Genomic DNA, 25,719 nt, shown 5'->3' on the forward strand with positions numbered 1-25,719 from the left:
TGTCAATTTTCTCGCCTTCTATTTCCATCCTCAGTCTCCTTTGCCGAACACAATTCTTCGAGCAGCAGCAGCAACATCGTCTCTTGTGAGTATGTATGGAAGAGATTGAAAAGTGATATTCTTCGCATGATACAGAGCGCATGACTATATGTAAGATGAGGATCATCTACCTTCGAGCCTGCAATCAACAGATCACAAGAGCCTCGGATGCCTGAACAAAAGTGTCAACGCTTTTCACAAGAGCCTCGAACTCTATCTCCAAAACCTGACCGCCACCGACGGGTAAAGTACAAACGTGACGTCTGGCCTTAGGGTCTCCCACGTTGTCGCCCTGAGAAACGGCACCACGCTGCTACCACAAATGTAGGTCTTCATCAACGGGGCTCGTGTTGCTCCACAGTCCATACCAAATATACTTTCCAGTGCGCCAAGCACAGAGCACGTCCGCCGATGAACTGGTGAAGTTTTCTTTCTTTAGAACACGGTGAACACAAAGACGTCATGGTATGACTTGAGCTCCTCGAGGTGGCTAGAAAGATTTATATATAAGAGTGGAAGAAAGGGAGGTAAGTCTCTTATTCTCATCATCCAAACAAGCATCTCTTCTACACTTCTATCACCAAATACATCAACCTTCTACCCAACCCAACATCAATACTTTACTCAATTCTACAACCAACAAACACCCAACACCGCAAAGATGAACTCCTTCAAGGCCGCTGCTATCTTTTCTTTCCTCGCCGCTTCCCAGGCTCTTGCTCTTCCCTACGCATGCAACCCTGCCCACCAGTACCCTGAAGGTGTCAAGTGTCTTTCGACCAACGGTGCTCTTTCTCTTGTCACTCCTACCGCTCAGGCTACCTACGCTTGCAACCCCGCCCATCAGTACCCTGAGGGCGTCAAGTGTGTCTCTACCAACGGCGCTCTTTCTCTCGTCACTCCTACTGCTCAGGCTACCTATGCCTGCAACCCAGCACACTCCTACCCCAACGGAGCCAAGTGCGTGTCTACCAACGGCGCCCTATCTCTTGTTACACCTACTGCCCAGGCTACCTACGCCTGCAACCCTGCTCACTCTTACCCTGAGGGCGTCAAGTGCGTCTCCACCAACGGTGGCTTGAGCCTGGTCACTCCCACTCCCCAAGCTACCTACGCTTGCAACCCAGCACACTCCTACCCCAACGGAGCCAAGTGTGTCTCCACCAACGGAGCTCTCTCCCTCGTCACACCCACCGCTCAGGCAACTTACGCCTGCAACCCCGCCCACAGCTACCCCGCCGGCGCTGTCTGCACTGAGGTTGCTGGTTCCTTGACTCTGGTCACTCCCTCGCCTACTGCCCAGGCTACCTACGCTTGCAACCCTGCTCACTCGTACCCCAATGGCGCCAAGTGTGTTTCTACCAACGGTGCTTTGAGCTTGGTTACTGCTGCTCCTTCTGCTACTCAGTATGCTTGCAACCCTGCTCACCAGTACCCTGAGGGTATCAAGTGTGTTTCCACCAACGGTGGTTTGAGCTTGGTCACTCCTACTGCTGCTCCTACCAAGGCCTAAGCGGGGATGACATCTAAGAGTCGAGGATTATGACCTTTTGAATACACTTTTGTTCATAGCATAGCGATGGTTTGGGGCATCTAGAATAGAATAGAATAGCATTGCATCATGAATTTGACTTGAATCATTTTTCGATCAGACACATATCACCTCTCTCTAGTATCTATCGTGATTGTGTTCCATGTTATCACTATTGAGATGCACAATTGTGATAGGGAGTGTTGACATTCCTCTCTCCCCCTCGACAGAGGTAAAGAGCACGATGCTCGCTATAGACATGCACGATAATCTCTCAATTGAGAGTGTGACCAAAGAGAGCCCGTGGTTAATCGTATCTCGATGGACACCGCCTTGCTTGTCGAAAGCACTGTGCGTCTTCATAGCGACACTCTCCCAGAGTCTCTTCATGCTCATCCAGCGCTGGTACATGTGGGGTGGGAGTTGACCTGAACAGCACTGTGAGACTTGTGATGGTAGTCTGTCGATCAAGACATGCTTGCCTCGGGTACCAGCCTTGTCGTCCTCGATATAGACTGCACGCAGAAAACTGGACGATCCTCTTCCTCTACGCTTTCGTTCGGCATGGACCGAGCCTTTATAAATGAAGTCGTTCCTGAGGACGTTCGGTAACCCGGTCTCCACGATGTCTCTTGATTGAGTTTCTTGCACCGGTGTAGGAGCCAGGCCGAAAGTGTTCCTCAGCTCGATCTCCTGCTCTGCGAAAAGCTTTGAGATCTGTAGGTCGGCTTTGATGTCGTTTCTTGCTGCGAAAAGACCAGAGTTGGTGGTCTGGATGGCCACATGTCTGGCGTGTTCGCGCACAGCTTGCACAACCTCGTCATCTCCTGTCTGCAGCTATTAAAGCCAACAAGGTCCTGACGGAGGCTATTATGTGATTGTGTTGTTGTAGGAAACCAGAAAGTTCGCCAGAAATGGCACGACTTGCCAAGGGCATCTCGGTGGACTCCAGAAGTTGAGGGTATTTCTTTTTGAGGAAGAGTAAATTCCAAGGGATACGTCGTAGTGACGCCACATGTCGACTACGATTCGATGCACGGTGGACGTTGTGCTTATACTTCGCGGATCGAAGCAAGTGAAGACGATGTCGTTGACGACGGCATAACCAAATTTGTGGCTAAGGAAGTCGATGAAGAGGTCTCCAGTGGAGCAATCCCGATCTTCAGGGGATACCGGATCATACTTGAACGGATCGCCCCACGAAGATTTTGGTGATCTGGAGGTCCTTTCGAAGATTTTTTCCTGGCTTTTATTAAGCCGTGGTTGATGGCTTGAATAGCCATGTGCCTTGCGTGCTCGCGCACAGCTCCAGTGACCTCGATGTCTCCTACAGCTATTGAAGTCGACAAGGTCTTGACTGCGGTTGTGATATGCTCACGTTGTTGAACGGACCTAGCGAATCCAGAAGATGTTGCGTTACTCGCCTGAGGTATCTCGGCGAGATCCAGGACTCGGCGGTAATTCCACTCCACGGCGGACATTGTGCGAGCAGACATGCCATAATGGCGCCAGATGTTGATTGAGATCCGATGAGCGACCGACGTCGTCTTGATGCTTCTGGGATCGAAGCACGTAAAGACCATGCTGTCAACGATCACGTAGCTGTACTTACGCCCGCAGTAGTCAAGGAACAGATCGCCGGTGCTGCACTTACGCTTCTCGGGAGTCGTCGGATCATATCTGAAAGGACTGCCCGTCGTGATGAGCGGCTCGGGGTTTGGCAGATGTTGGACGGCATCAGAGATGAGACAGCAACAAAAGGCGACGCGGATTCAAGCGGTATCCTTACGCGCGATCTGTATGTCTTTGTTGTTGGCATAGCGACGGTTTGGGAAGGTTTAGCAGAATAGCGTTGCACTTTGAACTAGAAGTTCAGCATCAGTTTTTGGACATTCATTCACTTCTCATGCCCCTCATATACGAAAGATTCTGTCGCTCCGACCCGGCTCTCACGACAACACGAGAGCGCAGCTGATGCTATAGAAATGCACACATAAGAATCTGTGCATTCTTATGTGGTCTGCGTCACATATCTTTGCACATGGGGAAGTGGTGTTCAAGCATAAGAAGGTGTTTGTTTTTTATACGCACTGTGAAAATATATGGTGTGTTGCCAACATTTATGCAGAACAGAGTCGTTCATGTTCGGATTGCTGTCCGATGCCTGGCCCTGTAGACTTGGATGCTCCAGCAAGTTGATTCCTCATTAGACATCTCCAATGTGCAATGGTGACATTGATGTGGCCATCAAGGACCGTTCTTGCGTCTGTGTCTCGTTCTATTGTTCGTACATCATGACTTTGTCTAATCGTCTCATCTTGTGGAGCTCTCGCATCATCCTCACTCATGCCGTCTGTCAATCGAGTGTCTCGTGATGCCTGCTAGTGATGACGACGGGATTTGAATGGAGCAGAGGAGGTCCAGACATTGAACTCGGGCGGAAACAAAGCCCGCACACCGAACGCCACGTACGGTCGGTCGCGGGGCATCATGACAGTGTCATAACACGTCCCGACTGTGGAGTAATGGTTAGCCCGAAACATGCAAATGTGTTGTCGTGATGCACAAGATACGTATCCAAAGGCAGGCGAATCCACCTATCTGATGAATGATGAGCAGATCCTTGGTGGGTGATCTCCCGAGAACAAAGAAGCCGAGCCTCATCGCCTGCACCATCTACATCGTTATATCGTCATCTCAGCCAAGCCGTCACGCCTTTATTGACGAAATGTACATGCTCCCTGCAAACGCTATGGGGTCAGGGGGATATGTTCGGCTCATCATTACATCGTGATCTCAGGCACCAGGATGACAGCTGTAGCCCGAGCTCCAAGGACAAAGGTATATAAGTATACATCTCTACTTCAGTAAGCTCTTCTTTTTCATCCATCAACTACTTCCCTCTTCAATCAATCGAATCAATCTACCAAACCACAATCATAATGTCTGGCACTACTCAGTCTCACGCTACCGGCGACTCCAAGGGTAGGCTTCAACCCACCATTTCTACCCAGCCACACTTCTGACATAACATTCAGTCCCTAGCTCAATCCAGCAAAACGCCCCCAAGGAGGTTGAGAATGCTCTCCCCAACTCTGTGAGCATCCACAATCAAGTCCGATCGCAGTTCTTCATTCTAACAGCACCAGGCTCACGACACCGGTTCCCAGAGCCAGTCTCACGCTACTGGCCCCTCCAAGGTTCCAGAATTTGTGCAAAACATCGCTCCCAAGGGTCTTGAGGAGGCTCTCCCAGAATCCATTCATCCGACCGAGAAGTAAGGTGTTCAGGAACGACTGTTATGTACTTTATGAGAACATTATAGCCGCAGCCGGCTCATGAATATGATAATTCACCTACCTTATACTTCTTACCTCTTCTTCATCGTTATGTACTTCTCGATATCGGATGTTGTTATGTCTGTGGCAGGTGATATTCTGGATCCTGATGACGAGATGTTGACAAGTTCATTTGGTGACAGCGTGGAATGGAGCTATGGCCAGGTGCGTTGGAGTGAGGTGACTCCAGACACAGCACATCCTCTACAGAACGCAGAATATCTGACTACAGAACAGCAGACGAACTTTGTGTCCGCGAGTGGCCCATAAGCGAACCGGGTCCCATGTGTCGACAATATCGAGGATTTCGCCTCCATATCTACCCTCCAACGACCAAGCAGCAGAATGGTATATAACCGCGTCTTGCTCTTCCGTACACGGCGCCTATAGAGATATAGAGTGGAGCGCTACAGGTCTCGGACGCCAGCTTATCCGGAAGTCCAAGGGACGCCCAGCATTCTGCACAGCCCGCGCCGGGATTGATAGGCAAACGTCCGCCTATTCATGACTGCTCTGCATTATTCAGCAGTCACTCTGGAGTTTGAATGAGCACTTTATCCAGCATTTCGTCTGGCTGGTGACTGAGATAGCGACCGCTTCAACAGCGTGACCCAACACTACTCATGCAGGCTTATCTTCACTCGGAGATCGGAACCGTGTGCATATCAGCCATATCGCGCCTATCTCTAATCATGGAGCCCCACAACGAGTATACCTAACTTTCAATGTGTGGCTGGCACATGAAGTTGGGGTAGAGTTCGTATGAGAAAGTAGGAAGTGACTAATCGCTACCCTCGTGGTTGCCATTTTCGATGAGTCTAACTTTTGTTGAATGCCGGAGCATATAAAAAGTAGAGAATGCCTATCAAAGAAGTGGTAAGGGATTCACTCGCTCCTTCTCCCGTCGCTCGATATGGCTTCTTATTGCTACCAGTCTGTCGCTGCTTCGCTACTTCTACTCTCTCAGATTGCTAGCACATCTCTCGCCTGGAGCTTTACGCCCACTGGTCAGACTGTCGAGCTGGATGGATTATCATATTATATTCCTCCGGATGTGGTATCAACGATTAGTGTCTCGGAGTCCTTGAGAAAGGCCTTGGATCACGCTGGTGGACTGCTCCCACTGACCGTTGTTAACGCCGGCTCTTTCGGATATGGCGAGAAGGACTTCAGCCAGGATATCGCATCTTATATATCCTCGGACGATGTCTTCAGCAAAGGGTTCTTGGAAGCGGTCTATGTTCAGTATTCGGGTGTTTCAGGCCACAAGTACCCAAGCTTTTCAACACCAAAGCTGTCTGGCAACAGCAGTGTGGGTGTTGTCTCTACCGGCTTTGCCTCTAACATTTCATCCATTCCTGTTGGTCCTTACTTTGTGACATCCACCGGTGCTGTTTACGAAGCTTGGAGACTCTTCAGTGATGTCCAAGGCGCTTTCCTGGAAACTACTATTGCCAGCAAGAATGGCACTTTCTCAGTATTGCCTGCCAATGTTGAGGGTCAGTCTCTGGCGATCGCAGTGCCTTCTCGTCTCTACTTCACAAAGACAGATGAGAAACCGCTTGCAGGTGTTCGTCTGGGTATCAAGGATATCTACGACATTGCCGGTCTGAGAACCTCTAATGGCAACAGAGCATGGTACCACTTCTATCCACCAGCAAACAAGACAGCTCTCACTGTTCAGCGCCTCATCGACGCTGGCGCTGTTATTGTCGGTAAGATGAAGACCTCCCAATTTGCCAACGGAGAGGTCGCAACTGCAGACTGGGTGGACTATCACGAGCCTTTCAACCCTCGCGGCGATGGTTATCAGGATACATCATCATCTTCCAGTGGCCCTGGTGCCGGCGCAGCTTCGTACGACTGGCTGGATCTGACGCTAGGCTCCGACACTGGTGGCAGTATCAGAAATCCTTCTCAAGTGCAAGGACTCTTCGGTAACAGACCCACGTGGGGGATGGTGCCGCTCGAAGGCGTTATGCCTATGGCTCCTCAGCTCGATACTGCTGGCTTCCTGACCAGACATCCCGACATCTGGATTGCTGCATCCAAAGTTTTGTACCGTGACAACGTCACTCTCTCGCACAACTACCCCTCGAAGATTCAGACAATAGGCTGGCCTACGACCAATAGTTCTGAAGCTAATGGCTTACTACTCTCCTTCCTGGACAAGCTTACCACATTCCTCAATGCCACCACCACAAGTCTTAACCTGACCGAGCAATGGATGGAAGCGCATCCCACAAACGTTACATCCTCTCTGACCGACTTGATGAACCTGACCTATCCTATTCTTATCGGCCAACAAACGTCCTCAGTCCGCGATCCCTTCTATGCCGAATATTCTGCAGCAAATTCAGGCCGCCTTCCCTTCGTGAACCCTGTACCACTAGCCCGCTGGAGCTGGGCTGCTTCCTTCCCTCCCTCCACCATTGTCGACGCAATAGCCAACAAAACCACCTTCGGCAACTGGATCGAATCCAACATCTTCACCGCCGACAACCAAACCTGTAGCGACAGCCTAGGCATCTACGTCGGCAACTCAGGAACCACCAACTACAGAAACGCCTACCGCAGTCCTCCAGGCATACCCACTGGCTTCTCCACCAGCAGAATATCCATCTTCTCTGGTGTACCTGACTTTGTGCTGCCAATTGGACAGGCAGCATATGTGTCTAACATTACACAGCGAACAGAGTACCTGCCCGTTAGTGTTGATATTCTGGCGGCTAAAGGTTGTGATGGTATGATCTTCGGTCTTGTGCAAGATTTGGTCAACGCTGGTGTGATTAATGCGACAAAGGCTGGGTACAGTGGTGTTACTGGGGAAAAGATTCTTTTCTAGACTGTCTGGTAGTTATGATGTATGAAACACATCCATGAGCCCACGCATCATATGTTGATATTGATCCGGTCAACTTTCAATCAGCAGTGTTACAGTTGACAACTCACAGAAACTCACCTTGTCTAGCCTTGACTGACCCTCGTCGGCCCAAATTACAACAAGTATAGCCGCCAAGATAGCACAGGACACAAATATCGTCAAGCCAACAATAAAGTACGTTTTCCGACGCTTGTTCCTCTTGTCAATGATAACTTGTGACTCCACCAGAATTTCACTGGTGTTCATTGAGGATGTCGTAGTTTGTAACTCTGGTGTTTCTAGTAGCGTTTGTAGTGCAATAAAATTGTTGTGCTTGGGTGCAGGTTTTGGAGCAAAGTCTGTTATTGCTGTGCTGCTAGCGAGTGTGCTTGTTTCTGATATGGTGTCGCTGTCTTTGGATATTCGTGAAGCCATGATATATTTTGCTTGATGAAAGGCAGTGTTGGACGGAAAGATGAGGGTCGACGTGACGACCTGGCTGTTAATTAATGCTGCATGCATTATATCTTCACTCTCCTCGTGTGTGTATTCTCGTCGTGGTTACACAACAGCTGCCGCCAACACTGCATGATCGGGTTTCACCAAACTCGCCCGTCTTCTTCGGTCAAGCCAGGCTGATATCGCCGGCAACTTGCGTCGTCGAGGGGTTTGTGATACCTTTGCCGCGTGGTAGCAATCATGCTGTCTCCTCGGATGTAGACTTTCACACCCGCCATGGTCGTCGCTTGCCATATTCGTTCCATCAATTACAAGGTCTTGTATTGCTGCTCAGCTACATGCTCAAGTGAAGCTGTTCGTGGACTTTTACTGAGACATGAAGAAGGAAGGGGTGGTTGTGACATACGATCATGACGCGCACCCTTGGCAGGGCTTCCTTACCAACCACCTTCACTCTTGTTCACATCAGTGCGCCCAATATCACACTTTGGTTATACATTTCGTGTAACGTCCTGGCAGCTGAGCATGCTGTAGCTCCCCACCTGCCGTCAACAACGAACAACCTGCTATCAACAACGAGTAATCTCCCAGAAAAAGAAACTAGCTTATGAGATCTCATCAAACAATCTTCCATCAACAACAAGCAGTCTACCATGGACAACGAAGAATCTTCCATCATGACGACAACCACACACCCAATAATTCACACAACACTCTCACTATCACCACAAAGCTACACACAAGGAGATGAAACACCTACTCTTACCATCACTCTGAACCTCTTTGCGCCGGCTCCGATAACCATCTTCACTTACCACGGCATATTCAATACTGACCTCGCCCTCAGCCGACGCAACTTTACCGTCCATGATCTCTCTACCGACCCAACTGCACCCATCAACATAGAAACCAGAAAGGGAGGCAAACGTCCCGGCTTCTCGAGAAGAAAGAGACGCAGCGATGAGCAGTACTATGTCACTTTATATCCTGGCGTCGAGCATAAGGTACAGTGTCCATTCAAGGTCGTGGACAGGACACTGCCTGTAGCCACTTTGCCAAACCTTCAGGCTGGTCGCAAATACCGTCTCGGTGTTTCCGGGGGCGAGAACATCAGCGAATGGTGGTGGGGTACTAGAGATGATGTCCTGCTTGGTGATGATGAGACCTATGAGAAAGATGAGCCGCCCAGAGGTGACGCTCCTGTTGATATATGCGCTGACCCTATTGAGTTCGAGGTCAAGGAAGCATAGTCAGTGACCAACACTGTGATCACACCTTCTCATAGCCGAAACAGCATAGCCGAAACAATGAAAACTGTGAAGAACACAACCACGAAAAACCAACAAATGATGCGATCAGACTATTCAGGATGAGTCTTTGTTAGGTGTGAAGAAACTAATAGCTGCGACTACATTCCTTGAGCTGCTCTTCTGGTACAGCCGCCCAAGCTCGTTGGGTAGAAACGATATTCCTGCCAGCAGCAGCATTTGAATGCCGGAGCTGGTGTTTGTTGGAACTTTACAAGAATCAATGGTGACCGAATTGTAAGAGATGAGATTACGGAATCGAGTTAACAGTGACCAGCTGAAGCTAGAAGGGAAGCACTCCAGAATAATCCGCGATACACGTGTGAGTCGGTGGACTGCTACTTCCCTCCAGGCTTCAGCTTCGGAGTCCAGCTGGCTGTGTTTGGCGCAGCTCCGGCGACGGTCTTGTAGAGACATTGCATACACATCGCGACTCGATCAGTCTACACGGCGATGCATCATATAGAGCCTGAAGTTGAACCGACATCTGGGACTTTGCTTGAAGGAAGAGTAAATGTGTTGTGTTGTGTAGCAAGTAACCTCCAGTTCGCCATGTACGAGGTGGGACGCGAAGCCGTCGATCTACCTTGCAGGCGCGCATTGTCTGGAGGCAGGAGAATATCTATAGATAACATTGAATCAGCCTTACGTGTACATACGGCCACAGTCAGCTGAAAACTGGGCATCCCGTCCGCTCTGCCATACATAAGCAGTTGAACGGCAGATTAGTACTACGGTGGGTGACCACGTGGGAATCCCTGCAGCTGTATGTTCTGTTTTTGTTGCATCCTCACTCTTTTCTTCTATCCTTTCTGATTATCACGACACATTGCACCTGGGGGAACACTGTATTGTGTTTGGACTATTGACTTTTCAATGTATGACATAGCTATAGCAAATTGAAAAGCAAGGCAACGAACGCTTCCCAAGAGCAACCACCTTATCGAGTCAGGTCTACCATGATACTAGTCTATCGCTCCCATTCAGCGCTCCACCATACTCTATCTTCCTGACCACTCGAAATCTAGAAAGTGGGCTGCTCGAGAATAATAGCTGGTCCCGCAACGACACTGTCCAGAGACGGTGCGCCGACCTCATTCGCGATCACTGCAATGATAAGTCCTTCTCCGGCATCAAACTCGGTCGGGTAAGAAGACGTGTTGGTCTTGGTGTCGAAGGGCTTTGTGATGTTGTGAACGCCGTGGAAGTAAACGGCATAGTATGGTCTATCTCTCTGCTGTGAGTACCAGTCAGGCTGATTGTGAGGGTCGGTGAACATAATCTCGACGACTTCTTTTGCCTCCTCGTAGATCGCGGTCGCTGCTGGCAAGTTCTGTCTAGGCAATGGGTATAATGGGTTCGCGGTAGGGCAGCTGCCAGGCACGATGTATTGGACGGTGAGGTCGAGAATCTCATTAGCATAAGGGAAGACGGTGTCGGCAGGTCCAGAGAAGGGGTTCTGGTTCCAAACATCGATAAGAGCCCAAGTGTTGTGTCGTGACTCTACTTCACCGATGGCAACAAGAGCACTCATTGTATCTTGAGTCTGAGCCTCCCTCACCAAACCGGTCAGGAACGCCATACTAATTACTTCGAGACTGACTTGCAGAGCCAGCCATACACTTGCATTGCCATTGAAGCCGTAGTCATAGGTACAAGCACCGGGTTTGACGCTGGTGGCACTGATGCTGTCCTGGAAGATGCGCAAATGGCCAGCTTCGTTGTCGCGGATTTGTTTCACGCGGTCATACGTCGTGTTGGGCAGGCCAAGTTCGGTGAATGAGGAACTGTTGAAAGCTTCGACGCCTTGTTGGTAGAAGTCGAAGATTGCCCATTCTGCACTAAGCAAGTTCTGGAAAAGAAGATCGTCCGGTCCTGCGGTTCCACTCTCAGTCGGCAGAATTGCACCGGTGATATTTCCAGGAAATGGAGCGGCGGTCCCGTTGTAGTCAACGTAGGTTCTCGACTCTCCGGGTATGGGCCCGTAAGTCGAATTGGCGAGAGAGGTATTCAGATTGTTCTGAGGAGCTGGCAATGCGGTTGCGCCAATCGCAAGCAAACTGAGAAGAAGACCGATGTTGGAAACAAACATTATAAATAGAATACGAGTCCTTGTTCTAGGAGTGAATTGATCTTTGAATCTTTTGCCAGACGAATACAGGAAGCATTCTGCCCTTTTTATAACAGTGTCAATCAGTCCTCAGCGTCGTTGCGCGTCAGCGCTGCCGCCATCGTCAACGTCGACATCTGCTGGCAGCGAATCTTTTTCCAGATCAGGGCCATTTCGCGCGCGAGGCTGTGATTTTACGAAAGTTTTGCGAAAGTCTCTGGCCAATGGTATAAGTGAGAGCGCAGAGTATGCCAGATGAGGTATGGTATGGGAATCCTTCGGCCAAGGATTTCCAACGCCGATCCTCAAAGCTTGGCTGCTCTCGAGTCTGAACGTGGAAGCCACGGCAAGCCTCGGATTACTTCAAATGGCAAGCTCGGCGCGTCTGACAGCATACAGCACGCGTGCAGAAGACTGTTCGAATAGGTCGTGCTATTCACGAATCAATAGATTCATGTCTTGGGGTTTATGTCTACTCATGTCGAGTCCGTGGAATGTCTCCTGTGTCAAACTTAGTGCGTCCAATTCAAATTATGAATTGGCAAAATGACAATGTCCGTATTTGTTCCACTAGTCATGTTGGTATCTTATAAGCGCAACGTAGCATTGAGATTCAGGACAAATGACATGCAGACTCGTCAGAACGAAGCTCGTGTATTAGTGAGGCGAGCAATGTCGTCGACGACTCCAAAAAAAGACGTCGAGAGTATGACCCTGTTGAACACTTCCGAAAGGCTCATTGACACGATTTGTTGGCATCTGGCAGCAGGAAGATGTCATCGTTGAGAACGTTTGTTTCGGCCGACATGAGCGTAACTAACACTCGCTGGCACGTGTATATACCTACCGCTTTGAGAACAAGAAGCTACCTATACTTGTACAAGCCGTTGCAATTCCTCTTCACCGCAACGTGAGGTTTGGTAACAAAGTGTCTGAGCAGAGTAGAAGGGCGAAAGGCCATCGATGGTCAAACATGGGTGCGTTGAGCTCGGCAAAGGGAGCTCATACCAGATGCCGATGCGGTCTGGTCTTACCGAAATTCGGCCCCATGTGCGTTTCCACTAGCTTTAGATAACAAAGCGATCTCGGTATGTGTGCGTTTTGGCATTCGAATCACATAAGAACATGCACTCGGTCGGCCCCTACTCAGCGTCCCTTATCTTTGCTACCGATGATGCCGAACCGATGGTGACAAACCCAGCGAACGGTGACACCGTACACGGTCCGTTTGAGTAGCGGCTCCGTCATCTTACTTTTTGGTTTGTCCAGCTAATGCAATCGAATTGGTTGAGAAGACATGAGGCGTCCTGTTCTTTCTCAAGCTCGAAAATAAGCCGAGTGAAGGAAATTTGAGAGATCACCAAGCCGATCAGGTCGCTAGCCAAAAGATTCTCAACAAGAATGATGTGAGACAAGCACACTGCGAATGGCCAAGCATTCCTTTCGCAAGAACAAGTGCAAGCGAATGCGTCACCTGTTGTTCCTGCGAGTCGTGCAGGCTTCTGTTATCCACAAGGATTGTTCTTGGACCTTTAGGCTGTTCTCCCGTCGTGCCCTGAATCCCCTGATACATGCTTCTCTCGACCTTTCCCAGAAGCGGACGAACCGCAGGTGATTTCGGCCATGCAGAACTCGGTCTGGGCACTTTTTTCTGCTGTTGGCAGCGGACCACCAGGGCGAGGCGATGGACTGATGTCGGATGAGGCTTCACAGCCGGTTTTGCTACGAATATTGCCCGAGATCGTCATATCTCGTTGATCTTGGAAGCATTGGGTTGGCACATCTTCATTCGATCCAGGAATATATATATACATCCAGCATATCTTTGCCACATTCAATATGGAGGAAGCTCACCAGACTGAATTGTCGTACGAACGGGCACAGTCATGAAACTGTTCTGAATCAGGCGCGCGGTTGGGCGTAGAACGCAGGCCTTTCTAGGTGGAGCAAAGCATGGAAGAAACATGGGGAAAATTTGGTGCAACCCCAACCGCGCTGTTGTTTTTTTCAGGCTCGCCAAACACGAGTCCGAGTCGCATTTCGAACTTTCTTTCGGCTTTCTTACCGGATGCCTGACGCAGACATCGCATCGATGTTTTGCAAGACCTTGCTCCACATCTTCTGGCCCACGCTCCGCATCTTCTCGTCCGCGCTCCGCATCTTTTTCGTGCTCGGAACCCAAACACATCACCTCTAGATCGTGCTCCGTGGGGATGCTGTTGGATCTCCAGGCGACTCCACCATGCCCCGGCCTCCGATTGTTGCAAATTTGCTGCAGCGGCCGCTTGTTTAGGCGTCTCTAACTCAGTGCGTCCGGAGGAACCAGGAGAAGGACCGTGAAAGGGCCGGAAGACATGCTTGTTGACCTCGGAATTGACCAATCTTGACGACGTTGACAACCACATCGGCGGTTCGAGAAGAACCAAAATTGAAAGGCACACCGCCTTGGCTTAGGTGCCGTAGCCGGTCGAAACATTTGCTGACCATGCTATCGTATCCCCATGTCCCAATGGACCCACTGCAAATATGGAGTATGTGGAGTTGACGGTGCACCAGGAGAAAAGTGCGAGCTCAAATTGAAATTGGTAGAGAGTATAAAGGCAGAGCGATCTGCCCTCTGCGGTTTGAACTACTGTCCGACTACAGCGCCCATCACACGCCAAATCTTCACCCAAGGCTTGACTGTTCTTGGCCCATCGAAGAGAGTTCGACGCCCATTCTTATCTCTACTTGGCTCCTGTGCAGCACAAGCGTGCATAACTCGTCCTCTACAGCACACCAATTCCCGCCAAAATGGTCGGCTTCCTTGGTATGACCGGAAAGGCCCTTTCCATCGCTCAGGTCGCACTGGTCGTCGCTCCGTCTTTCATCCTGTTCGGTTACAACCAGTCTGGTCTCGGCCCACTGTTGTCCGAAGAGAACTGGAGACATCAGTTCCCCCAAATCAACACCGTCGACTACACGGGTGAGGTCAAGGCCCACCATGCTACCCTCCAGGGTCTGGTTATCGCAACATTTACACTCGGTGCGCTGGTCGGTGCATTGAGCTGTAGTTACACTGGTACTCTTCTTGGAAGACGTTGGGTTATTTTCATCGGTGCTCTTTGCACACTCATCGGCGAGGCCATTGAATGCTCTGCTTTCGAACTCGGTCAGCTCATCGTTGGCCGTGTCATCATTGGTCTTGGTGTTGGACAGCTTTCAGCTACTGTTCCCGTCTGGCAATCAGAATGTTCATCCGCTAAGAACCGTGGTAAGCACGTTGTCCTTGACGGTATGTTCATCTCTCTCGGTTACACACTCGAGTCCTGGATCGACTTTGGATTTTTCACGCTCAAGACGGGATCTGTCACCTGGCGTCCTCCGATCGCTATTGCTCTGCTCTTCTCGCTCATCGTTCTGTTCTCTATCTGGTTTTTCCCCGAATCCCCTCGCTGGCTTCTCGCTCAGAACCGTGCGCAAGAAGCTCGCGAGAACTTGGCTGCTCTCAAGGGTCTTCCCACCGACGCTCCCGAAATCGAAGCAGAATGCGTTGGTATCGAGCTCTCCCTCGAAGACTCCTCGACCAAGGCCGCCTCCTTCAAGGATTTGTTCAGCATGGGTGAAGACAAGCTTGCTTACCGTTTCGGTCTCTGCATCTTGCTTCAGTTCTTCCAGCAAATGTCCGGTACCAACCTCATCTCCGTTTACGCCTCTACCATCTTCCAGCAGGGCCTTGGTATGAGCGCCTACAACTCCAAACTTTTGTCCGCTGGTACTCTGACCTGGAAGTTTTTGTCATGTTTCGTTGCCTTCGCCTGCATCGATCGTTTCGGTCGCCGTGTCTGCTTCATCATTAGTGGAGCCGGGATGTCAGCATGTATGCTGGCGCTCGCTGTGGCGACCTCTTACCCCCACGATAATTACGGTGCATCTGTTGCTGCCGCTTTCTTCGTCTACCTTTTCTGCTTTTTCACCCCCATCGGTTTTCTCGGTGCCAACTTCCTCTACTGTACCGAAGGTAAGCAAGACGAACGTACGAGTTCAGCGAGCCAGTCTTGAGTGTCTAGTCGACAGCGATGAGACAGCGTCCAGGACGCCATATCATTGATGTCGAGCTTGACCCACGAAATGACTCGTTGCATGAGTACCGAATCTATTCTTCCACAGAACTCTGCTAACTGTTTCAAAGTTGCACCTATCAGACTGCGTGTCGCCATGGCATCCATCTCTACCGCCAACCACTGGCTGTGGAACTTCGCTGTTGCCATGATCACACCTGTAGCCATCAACAACATTGGCTACCAGTACTACATCGTGTACGCATGCATTGGTGCCTGCATTCCCGTCACAGTCTACTTCCTCTGTAAGCCACAACACTTGTCTGGAATCCTTCTACTCTTGCTAACTGTTCATCTCCAGACCCCGAGACCAAGGGACGCTCATTGGAAGAGTTGGACACGATCTTCAAGGACAGCCCTTCAGTATTGGGTACCGTCAAGTACGCCAAGTACAAGCCCATGATGACTGCCGAGGAGGTGCCTTACGCCAAAACATCGGACCACGTACACGAAGAGAAGGTGTAGTGGGTGCCGGCCACTCCTGCGGGCAGAGATTTATACGAATGATATATGCATGATTTTAATGGCACGAAAAAGTGTCCCTTTCACCTTCAAGCTTCCGTCGTCCGGTGTTCATCGATATGTGATGTGATAGTCTGTCGATGCAAATTGTTGCCCTTGTGCTAAAGTCTGTGACTGCTAGTCTCCTATACTTCTCTCTTCCCCCAAGATATAGAACGTAATGCTCGGCATGAAAAGGCACAGTGCTTTCTAGATCAAAGATGTGTTCAAAGAGAGTCTCAAGAACACCGCATCTCGATGGACACGATCCAATTCCTCGAGAACACTGTGCATAGCTATACGCGTTACAAACATTTGCACTTGGGGAGTTTGCTTTAATGTAACTGACAGAAGCGGCTCGCAGAGTTGTCAAGTTACACCGTGCATGCATGCTTGCTGCCAGAAGCTTCAAGAGCCTGAGAACGTCTCATCCACCGTAAGATCCCGAAGACGTTCGGGTGTGATTATTCGTGCTCGCTTTGACAGACCCAAAAATTCCTTTGCAGACTTCTAGAAACAATAACGACGGATCCTTCCACGTGTAGATCAGAGGCAAAACGGGTGTTGCGAGCAATGGAGTGGGATGTAACGCCATTGCGTGCTGGGCATACGAGCTGGCTCGCTTGCAAATCTGATAAGATCTTGCTGCGATATCGTGTGCTTGTCCTGACATATTTGAAAGCCAAGACATATCCAAGACTCTAGGTACCTGACTTTCTTTTCGAGAGTCAACACTCATGCCTCGGTCAAGCCAACCGCATCCTCGCGGCGCCTTGAAGAAGCCACTTATGGCTCAAAGCGCCAAAGTTACCGTTGAAGCATCTGATAAGATGAAAATTTTATCAGGCCATCACGGTACTTCCTGCCGGCTTTGCACGCTGCGACCCTCGATTCATGTTGAGTAAATTGCACCACAACACAGAGCAAAAGTGTCCGAAGACCAAAGAAAGAAGCGACGTGGCTATGAGCTCTAGATCTTTGGTGATCTACAGATAGACAGGCGGCTAGCATGGTACTCACCAGAGGAAGTCGCGAAGGACGGGATACGAAGCAGCAGGACAGCTCAACAGGGCAACGGCCTCCCAGCAAACGACCCAATAGTCGGCACCCCTTCGCTAGACCCTGCAAGATCAGATAAAATTTAACTCTAGACCCTAGGGATTATCTAATCCATCACCCAATCTTGCCTGGTATGAGACCCATTCTTTTGCTGCGAGGCTTTTCAATGCACCGACGGCTTCCCACTGCCTTGGCAGCATCTACATAAAATGGCGCCTCCCTCAGTCAATGCTGTCCTGCTCCGTCGATCACCTTTCTACCCCGCCTGACGATATAGTCACCCATTGACCCTTGACTCGACGCGTCATCTCGAGTACAATGTCGTCGATTGATTCACACTCTCCTTCAGCCGCCAAGGCTGAGCCCGAAACCGATGTTAGGGCCCATACGTCAGAAGACACTCTCAGCGAGCAAGTCGCCATCCTGGGCAAGAAGAGTCCTGGTGTTGCGCGCATCGAGGCAATCAATGCCCACCTCACTTCCTTCGACCGCTGGTTCCTCGGTATCGGCGTCTTCTTGATTGCATACGCCTACGGCCTCGACGGAACAGTCAGGTACACGTACCAGGTGATTGCCTCGAGTCCGATTTGCACTGTGTCAGGAAGCTAATACAGTCAGAGCACTGCCTTGTCCTCAATCGGTGAGCACTCTTTGCTCTCGACTGTCAACATTGTTCGCACCGTCATTGCTGCTGCCGCTCAGCCCACAGCTGCAAAGATTGCCGACGTCTTTGGTCGTGTCGAACTCGTCTACCTGTCCGTCTTCTTCTACCTCCTCGGTACCGTCATCGAGGCTGCTGCCCACAATGTCAGCGCCTTTGCAGCTGGTGCCATCTTCTACCAAATCGGTTACACAATCGTCACCCTTCTGGTCGAAATCATCGTTGGAGACATCTCTTCTTTGAAGGGAAGACTGGCTTGGTCTTACATTCCTGCCTTGCCCTTCCTGATCAACACTTGGGTACGTCTGAGAGACATTTTCGGCTCTGGATATATGCTAAATAAACTTTTTCGAACAGGTCTCTGGAGATGTCGCATCTGCTGTATTGTTGAACACCACCTGGCGTTGGGGTATTGGCATGTGGGCCATCATCTACCCTATCTGCGCACTGCCTCTGATTGTCGCTCTTTTCATTGCATCCAGCCGCGCAAAGAAGGCTGGTGCTCTAGCCAACTACCAGTCTGCATTCCAGCGCAACGGTGCGAGCAACACTCTTGTCGCCCTCTTCTGGCAACTCGATGTTCCTGGCATCGTTTTGATGATTGCCATGTTTGCGTTGATTCTGGTGCCCTTTACCATCGCTGGAGGTGTGTCAGAGACATGGGGTACAGCCCATGTCATTGCTCCTCTTGTTATTGGTATCTGCCTCATCCCCGTCTTCGTCCTCTACGAACGCCGCGCTCCTCACCCTCTGGTACCGTTCCATCTCCTGAAGGACCGCAGTGTCTGGGCTGCTCTCGGCGTTGCCTGCTCGCTCAACACCATTTGGTATATGCAAGGAGGTTACCTTTACACTGTTGTTGTCGTTGCCTTCGACCAGAGTGTTAAGTCGGCCACTCGCATTACTTCGCTCTACAGTTTCGTCTCGGTCCTGACTGGTGTGTCTCTTGGCCTTCTTGTCCGCTTTGTTAGACAGATCAGACACCTCAAGCCCTTCATTGTATTTGGCACTCTGATGTTCATGGTTGCATTCGGTATCTTGCTTCGCTTTAGAGGTGGACTTACCCAAAGCTCTTACGCTGGAATCATCGCCGGAGAGGTCATTTTGGGCTTCGCTGGTGGTCTTTTCCCTTACCCGGTCCAGACTCTGATCCAAGCAGCTACCCAGCACGAGCATCTGGCTTTGGTCACTGGTCTGTACCTCGCGCTTTACAATATTGGCTCAGCTTTGGGCTCAACCATCTCCGGAGCCTTGTGGACTCAGATCCTTCCTGGAGAGCTTGAGCGTAACTTGGCTGCAGTCACCAACAACGCCACTGTTGCAACCTACGCTTACAGCAACCCCCTGTTCTTCATCCTCGACTACCCTGTCGGCACTCCCGAGCGTGATGCCGTCATCGTCTCATACAGACACATCCAACGCATGCTGTGCATCACTGGCATTTGCCTCTGCATTCCGTTGATCGCTTTCTCGTTGTGCCTGCGCAACCCTCGTCTTGGCAAGGAACAGTCTCTGCCTGATGCTGAGAAGAACGTTTCTGAAACATCCAGCGAGGTCGGTGCTGACTCCACCCCCAAGAAGGGTGGCTTCCTCAGAAAGCTGTTCTAAGCAATACATCCCGTATAGATCGCTAGAACTTCTACGTCACTGGGATTTGGGATAAACAAAAGTTCCATATCATAATTATAGCCCGTAATGTCTCTCTTCGTTGATACCAATTTCATTCACCATTACATATCTGACCGCCATGTCTTCTTCCTCTTCCTTGTCTCTTTGTTACCACCAATGCGCATCCGTTAAGCGACAAGCCGCACTGTCAGTCAGATTTTGTTCTTTCTGCCTGTCGAGCAAGAAATTCATATCCAGCCCATCTTCTCCCTTTATTCTCGGCCTCGACCTCATGCACCCCAACTTCCTCACGGTCATTCCCGCCACAGAATGAGTCTCCCTCACTCGTCCTGTGGCTCCACGATTCATTCTCAAAGGTGGACGTCGAGGCTTGCAATGAACTCGAGACAAACACCCGCCATATCGCCACGAATACACTGATCAAGACGAGGATGGAAACGACCGTGAAGTATATGGAGGCGAGGGACCACCAGCGAGATAAATTTGTGAGGTGGAGATGTATGTGGATGGTTAGGGCGTTGCTCGTGCGATCGATTGTATGGAGATCGAGTTTTGCGTCCATATCCTGATGCATGCGTTCGAGATGGGGGGAGAAGGCCAGAAAGTTTGATGATAAGAGATGGTCTACCCCAAGATATCAACCTCTAATTTCCCTATCTTGTTTGCTAGGAACTCTGGAATGGTAGCAAACAGGGGGAGACAGTCATTCTGGCTTGCTGTTCCAATTCTGATTTAGGGCCGTCATGTTCAATTCTCGTTGGTTCAATTTTATGTTTACGGTCGTACTAAATGCTCACAGAGACACGTGAGAGATCTCGTGACACGACAAATCAAGAGCAAGGAGCCATGATAGAAAGCAGGGAGAACAACAAAGGTGCTTTTCTCAGCCCAAGACGGAAACAACGACCGTGGCGAGGCAACACAGAATTGAGTGCTAGATTGTTCGAAATTTGAGAATATCTTTCCAAACAAATGTCATGTTTCCATCGCTCATCGCTCCTCGTATCTAATTCGAATTGTTTACCAACAAACATCAATGCTGCGTAACAACAATCGCAATCTTCTTCGCCGCAATCCTCAAAGGCCTTTCCCTCCTATCATCCTCAAATGCTCTCACCGCATCAAAAGGCCGATACTTTAGTTCCTCAGGGATCTTCCATGGGCTCTCTGTATTGTTCCTCATATTGTGATTGTGGGATTGGGTTCCTAGAGTTTCGAGGATAGCGTGTCTGATAGCATTGGAAAGGGGCGTGTCTCTGGCGATGAGTGCTTCTTTGGCGGCCCGTTTGAATTCTTGGTTTATGTGATGGATGAGGCGAGACCAGGTGTATTCGCCATTGTGGCTGGGTGGGCGAACGAGGGATTTGTTTTTGATGGAGATTCGTTGGGGGTGGTATTTGCGAGGGGGAGAGTACTCTACCAAGGCCGCTGTGGAGTGTAGAGGATTATCCTCGGTGAGTGCTGTGGGTTCTTTGATGTCTTCGGCTTCTTCGGATTCCTTCTTGAGGGCTTGAAATGCTTTTAGTCTTTCTTCGTTTGGTATCTTGTTGGATTTGTTGAGGTAGGTCCATGGTTCTTGCAGATTTTGTTCTAATTTGCGATTCGGCTCTGAAGCTTTCTCGGGGTCGACCATCCGGATGGCCTCGACGACTTCTTCCTCTCGCAAAAGCTGGATAAGGTAGTTGTCAGAGGTGATGCCTTCCTCAGGGCCGGACTCGCGAATTTGGTTTCTTCTGCGCATGTTTGGAGGAGTTCCGCTTTTTGTGAAGACAAGTTGGTAGATGGCGGAAACTAATGATGTTTATGTATGCTTGAGATCAGGAACTAAGACATGGCTGGGAGAGATGTTTCTCAGGGAGTGTCAACTGTGTCTTTCGTTATGAAGAACTGTCTCATCTTTATCGACTCTGTCTATTGTGACATTGTCTCGGGCAAGATGCTGAAACAACAAAGGTGTTCATGGGTTATCGACGTATTCAACCATGCAATAGCTCTCCTGAGTGAAGTGCGCCCAATCTCGACGTGTATCTCTATCGGGGAATGCCAATTACCGTCAAGATGTCGTCAAGTTGCAGTTCAGAGTCTCGAAGAGCGTTCCATTCGTTCTCCAGCTTGACCATCAAAGTACCTGCCAACAAGGTGCCATTCAAGGCTACACTGCCCACTTCGACACCCTGATCGTTCTTGATTGGAGCACCTTCATTCCTGCGCGGAACTATAGCCATTGCTGAAGTCGTCATGGCTAGGTTGTAGCTGATAGGTGATGATCCTCCCTCGGATGGGTGAAGCTCGAGACGCGAATCCTTGTTCGAAGAGATGTATAATCTGACCGCGGCGGCAGCTGCTTCGTATAGTTTTTTGTAGGCCGAGTACAGTGTCTCTGGACTTGGCTCCTGAGGTAGCTCGAGGGCATAGTGAGTGAATGGTAAGCCGGGATTGGCCTTTAGGTCTAAAGACACGGCTCCGCGTGAGCACTTTGTTCTTGAGATGTACATCTTCAATGGTAAGACCTACCCGGTGCTTCATTGGTAGGAGCTTCCAGCATGCGCTCGATCAGCGGATCCCAGCTCGAGCCAACCTCTTGATCTCGCTTCATCTCATCGACACTCAAAAACTGCAGGTGGCGATGTGCCTGACTAGCCCCACTATGTTCACCCGAATTGAAGAAGGAGAACAACTTTCCATTCTGCTTGTTTTCTTCCCAGGCTTTTAGACAAGCGTGTGTAGCAGCCAGATCGTCTTGTTCAAGCATATGCGTTTGTTGTTTGTTGAGCTTTGTAGCAATGATGAAGTGCTCCGGAATGACAGGATACTTGTTCAAGACAAGCAGATGACTAGCATTCGCAATTGGGATGTTTGCTATCAACAAGTCCGAAGAAGGGTTTTCGAAAGGATCCGGCTTTGGTCCTTTAGGCTTGTTTTCGTCATTGTTATCTGTAGGCTTTTTGGCCAATGCAGGGCAGTAGCGAAGTTGGAACTGATGCAGGTATCAGAAAACACAGGATCTCTTCTTATGCAGAGCTGCAATCCTTCATGAATCGACGACTTACAGGTGCGCCGGATCTGGTCCGCAAGATGGAAAGCTCAGTGGAAGAGAAGATCAAGGCATGACTGGCTTTCGCAGTACCGAATTTAGCCTTCACCAAAGATGGTAAAGCTTCCTCTAAGCTTAGTTGCATGATGACTTGAATATTGTATGATGTGAATTGGCAAGAAAGACGAAAGTGTCGCGTAATCTCGAAAATGTGTCGTCACCGTACAACGCGAGAATCTCGGTCCGAGGTTGGAGATGTTGAAACGTCAAAGGACAAACAACACTGGCATCCTCTGATCACAACTATCGTACATCATCAGAGAGCATCAAGAAAGAACGTGATATCATTCGTGCTGTGGGCTACTGGTTTACGCGACAAAGGTGATGAGTATATGGCCAAAAGGCTTGCTCGACGCCAAACCAACTTCCTTTCAAGTCAACAAGCAAAACCTGAACCTACTCACAACATGCCAAAGAGAGAGGAAGATCCAGCCGTAGTGCTAAGACCAAGGGCTTCGATCTTCTGACTATCATTCATTCACTGCTCATCAGGACCGAATGGCTCCTCACGCATCTGCTCCCACTTCTTGGCACAGGTCGCACCGGCGAAGGGGTAGGAGGCACCGTGTGAGAACATCCACTCGGCGACTTTCTTCCATGGCAGCTTGCCTCCGTTGCTTCGCTGACGCAAGTTCGTCTTGCGGGACGATGGTCCCTGTGCTGATTCGGAGAAATGCTCGACTGCGTTTACGAGGAGCAGGATCTGTGATGGTAATGTCAGGTAGGGGCACGTTGCAGTTCAATGGTGGCAACTTACGTCTGAGCGATTCCACTGCGGTTTCCTGACACGCATCTCCTTGGGTTTGGACAAGATACGGATGCGACCGCGCAGGGTGGACTCTGCTTCGGTGAAGCCACCGCGACGCTTGATCTCCTTGTAGGACAGACCACGTCGACGGGATTCCTGGAGGTATTCATCTCTGGTGTTGCGGCTTATCTCGGGCACGTATCTGCTTGCCTGCTCAGCTGGCTCAGAGGGCATTTTGAAGTCATTAGTACAGGAGAGGGCTGCAAGCGCAAGGCCATCGTCAGTGATAACCTGTGTGGACAGGAGCACAGGACTTGGCTCTGCGAAAGCGAACTTGTCCAGTGCGGTGTTGAAGAGATGTCCAGGAACAACCAGTCCGTCCGCTCCGTAGCCTACGAAGCCGGCAGGCATGTTCTGCTCAAGCTGTGGCGCGATGGTCGTGGGAAGGTCCGGCAAAGCCATGGGAAACATGTCCTGGAATGCCGAAGGTTCAAACACCACATCAGATCGAGGTTGGACGGGCATGGCTGGGACACGGCCAGTAGTGTCGAAGAGTGACTGAGCTGAGGTGTACTGGGAGCGTGACCAAATGCCCGAGGCATACTGCGTTGCTGTGTGACCTGAGAGGACAGCAGGCTGTTCGGACCAGGACGGAGCAACATCGAAACAGTTTTCACCGAAGTTTGACAATGGCGACGGGTCGGATACAGGTGAGTACGTGGTCACACCATGACCACTCAGCGTCAGATCCTTTGCATCCTGGCATGGGGAGGGTGGTGAGACGGAGCATCCATTGGTGAAGCAAGAATTGGTCGGGCTTTCCGAAGATTCGCTGCCAGTGAGCTCGGGGCACTCCATATCGAAGAAGTAGCCCTTTGCATCTTGGTCAAAGAGACTTGACATGTTGTTGGATCGGGCGACAGCTTGTTGGTAACCGTAGTAGTTGGTGATTGAGTACTGCGGCCTGGTCAGCAGCACTCAACGGCTTCTGCATTGACTTTCAAAACTCACGTTTGCGTGTGGATATATTGTGAGGTTAGGCTGTGGTACCTGACGAGGTGGTGCGTAGTAAATGGGGAGAGACCTGTGAAAGCACTCTGCGCGGTTTGTCAGCGATCCAGGATCGTTGTGTGCAGACGAGAAAAAGAGACTGACCTCCGTAATAGTACTTATTCACCTCTTCTTGCTCACCACAGTTTCTCACCGCCATCATGTTCATTGAAGCGGTATGTTGATATGCGTTGTAGCAAAGTCTTTCTTTTCCCAGACGGTGTCGTAGCCACAGATGTCGACGCGGATGCGCGCAGCTACTTGCAGCCCTGCAGATGTACAGCAAAGCTATGCCAGGTTGGTGAAGTAGACACTCGGCGATGAATGTTCCGGAAGCTCGATGGTGCAGTGAAGGCAGGCGCTGATACGAAACTGGATGTTCTCTTCTATAGAATGCCGCGAAGCTAAGGTATAACAAAAATCTATCATAGTCAGCAGTGAAGGCAAGGTGCCTGCCGAAGAGATACTCACTTGATGAATCTAAACAGAAGAATCAAATGCCTTCAATACACTACAATTATGGCTGAACAGAAGATAGCGTCGACAGCAGGCTCAAGAGAATACTAGGAGAGCAGTACAGATGATGATGAAGTGGAAGATCAATGACTCAAGGTTGGAGTATGTAAGACATGGCCAACCAGAGGGCCAACCATCTAATAATGAGCATTGGTATCAAGATTCTGCCCTGATGCTCACGGCCCGTCATTTCTGCAAGAAATCCTCCATGCTCGTTTGAGTGTATGGAAGATATTAGCGACGGGAAGCTCCCGAGCACCGCCTGCTTGCCGTCACCCTTGGAGAGACGATCAAGCGAATGAGGTTCGTGGCCCCTCTCAAGCCCTTGAGATCCTATTGCACTCCTGCCTGAGTCAAAGACATCCCAGATGAGGTGGCCACGGTCGTAAAACATATTCAGTCGATGCACAACTCAGTTGTAGCCACAGTCTGGTCTCAATGTTCAATTTCCATGTCTAGAGTCACTCTGCAGGTCCGTGAAGACACACTCTCCATATGAAGATCGGGATTTGCAGTGCAGCGACGTTTGATGGCTGCCATTGCGGATAACCGGGCACTCAAACATGTCAAGTTCGGTACACTGCCGTAGTTCGACAGTCGTCTCCAGCAGGTACCGCCCAATCACGCCATGGCAGAGCGAGCAAGCAGCCGACAGTGAACGGTCCCTCATAGTATCCACACTCTTCACAAAATGTGACGTACAAATGTATAAGT

General features: G+C 50.2%; 11 protein-coding genes across 11 annotated transcripts; 6 read left to right on the top strand and 5 right to left on the bottom strand.

Annotated features, from left to right (window-relative positions):
- Positions 1 to 700: 700 nt before the first annotated feature.
- M436DRAFT_60440 (uncharacterized protein) lies at positions 701 to 1,552 on the top strand (the record flags this gene model as incomplete). Its single annotated transcript, XM_013575556.1, has 1 exon — positions 701 to 1,552. The coding sequence occupies one exon, from the start codon at positions 701 to 703 to the stop codon at positions 1,550 to 1,552; it is 852 nt and encodes a 283-aa protein (XP_013431010.1).
- A 156-nt stretch (positions 1,553 to 1,708) lies between these two features.
- On the bottom strand, positions 1,709 to 3,051 carry M436DRAFT_78366 (uncharacterized protein; the record flags this gene model as incomplete). Its single annotated transcript, XM_013575875.1, has 3 exons — positions 1,709 to 2,397; positions 2,629 to 2,812; positions 2,875 to 3,051. The coding sequence occupies 3 exons, from the start codon at positions 3,049 to 3,051 to the stop codon at positions 1,709 to 1,711; spliced, it is 1,050 nt and encodes a 349-aa protein (XP_013431329.1).
- A 1,461-nt stretch (positions 3,052 to 4,512) lies between these two features.
- M436DRAFT_78367 (uncharacterized protein) lies at positions 4,513 to 4,851 on the top strand (the record flags this gene model as incomplete). The annotated part of the gene is made up of 3 exons (XM_013575876.1): positions 4,513 to 4,555; positions 4,609 to 4,667; positions 4,720 to 4,851. The coding sequence occupies 3 exons, from the start codon at positions 4,513 to 4,515 to the stop codon at positions 4,849 to 4,851; spliced, it is 234 nt and encodes a 77-aa protein (XP_013431330.1).
- Positions 4,852 to 5,821: 970 nt separating this feature from the next.
- Positions 5,822 to 7,753, top strand: M436DRAFT_78368 (amidase signature enzyme; the record flags this gene model as incomplete). Its single annotated transcript, XM_013575877.1, has 1 exon — positions 5,822 to 7,753. The coding sequence occupies one exon, from the start codon at positions 5,822 to 5,824 to the stop codon at positions 7,751 to 7,753; it is 1,932 nt and encodes a 643-aa protein (XP_013431331.1).
- Positions 7,754 to 8,883: 1,130 nt separating this feature from the next.
- M436DRAFT_78369 (uncharacterized protein) lies at positions 8,884 to 9,480 on the top strand (the record flags this gene model as incomplete). Its single annotated transcript, XM_013575878.1, has 1 exon — positions 8,884 to 9,480. One exon carries the CDS (start codon positions 8,884 to 8,886, stop codon positions 9,478 to 9,480), a length of 597 nt encoding a protein of 198 aa, XP_013431332.1.
- Positions 9,481 to 10,561: 1,081 nt separating this feature from the next.
- M436DRAFT_38038 (uncharacterized protein) lies at positions 10,562 to 11,629 on the bottom strand (the record flags this gene model as incomplete). Its single annotated transcript, XM_013575290.1, has 1 exon — positions 10,562 to 11,629. One exon carries the CDS (start codon positions 11,627 to 11,629, stop codon positions 10,562 to 10,564), a length of 1,068 nt encoding a protein of 355 aa, XP_013430744.1.
- A 2,811-nt stretch (positions 11,630 to 14,440) lies between these two features.
- M436DRAFT_38830 (putative sugar transporter) lies at positions 14,441 to 16,212 on the top strand (the record flags this gene model as incomplete). Its single annotated transcript, XM_013575429.1, has 3 exons — positions 14,441 to 15,647; positions 15,819 to 15,992; positions 16,049 to 16,212. 3 exons carry the CDS (start codon positions 14,441 to 14,443, stop codon positions 16,210 to 16,212), a joined length of 1,545 nt encoding a protein of 514 aa, XP_013430883.1.
- A 1,413-nt stretch (positions 16,213 to 17,625) lies between these two features.
- Positions 17,626 to 19,576, top strand: M436DRAFT_38783 (MFS general substrate transporter; the record flags this gene model as incomplete). The annotated part of the gene is made up of 3 exons (XM_013575417.1): positions 17,626 to 17,874; positions 17,926 to 18,267; positions 18,326 to 19,576. The coding sequence occupies 3 exons, from the start codon at positions 17,626 to 17,628 to the stop codon at positions 19,574 to 19,576; spliced, it is 1,842 nt and encodes a 613-aa protein (XP_013430871.1).
- Positions 19,577 to 20,630: 1,054 nt separating this feature from the next.
- Positions 20,631 to 21,338, bottom strand: M436DRAFT_78373 (uncharacterized protein; the record flags this gene model as incomplete). Its single annotated transcript, XM_013575879.1, has 1 exon — positions 20,631 to 21,338. The coding sequence occupies one exon, from the start codon at positions 21,336 to 21,338 to the stop codon at positions 20,631 to 20,633; it is 708 nt and encodes a 235-aa protein (XP_013431333.1).
- A 289-nt stretch (positions 21,339 to 21,627) lies between these two features.
- M436DRAFT_37680 (putative bis-tetraphosphatase) lies at positions 21,628 to 22,776 on the bottom strand (the record flags this gene model as incomplete). Its single annotated transcript, XM_013575225.1, has 3 exons — positions 21,628 to 22,046; positions 22,112 to 22,574; positions 22,648 to 22,776. 3 exons carry the CDS (start codon positions 22,774 to 22,776, stop codon positions 21,628 to 21,630), a joined length of 1,011 nt encoding a protein of 336 aa, XP_013430679.1.
- A 393-nt stretch (positions 22,777 to 23,169) lies between these two features.
- Positions 23,170 to 24,342, bottom strand: M436DRAFT_38329 (uncharacterized protein; the record flags this gene model as incomplete). Its single annotated transcript, XM_013575341.1, has 2 exons — positions 23,170 to 23,394; positions 23,449 to 24,342. The coding sequence occupies 2 exons, from the start codon at positions 24,340 to 24,342 to the stop codon at positions 23,170 to 23,172; spliced, it is 1,119 nt and encodes a 372-aa protein (XP_013430795.1).
- Positions 24,343 to 25,719: the final 1,377 nt, after the last annotated feature.

This window comes from Aureobasidium namibiae (assembly GCF_000721765.1).
Source record: "Aureobasidium namibiae CBS 147.97 unplaced genomic scaffold scaffold_2, whole genome shotgun sequence".
NCBI lineage: Eukaryota > Fungi > Ascomycota > Dothideomycetes > Dothideales > Saccotheciaceae > Aureobasidium > Aureobasidium namibiae.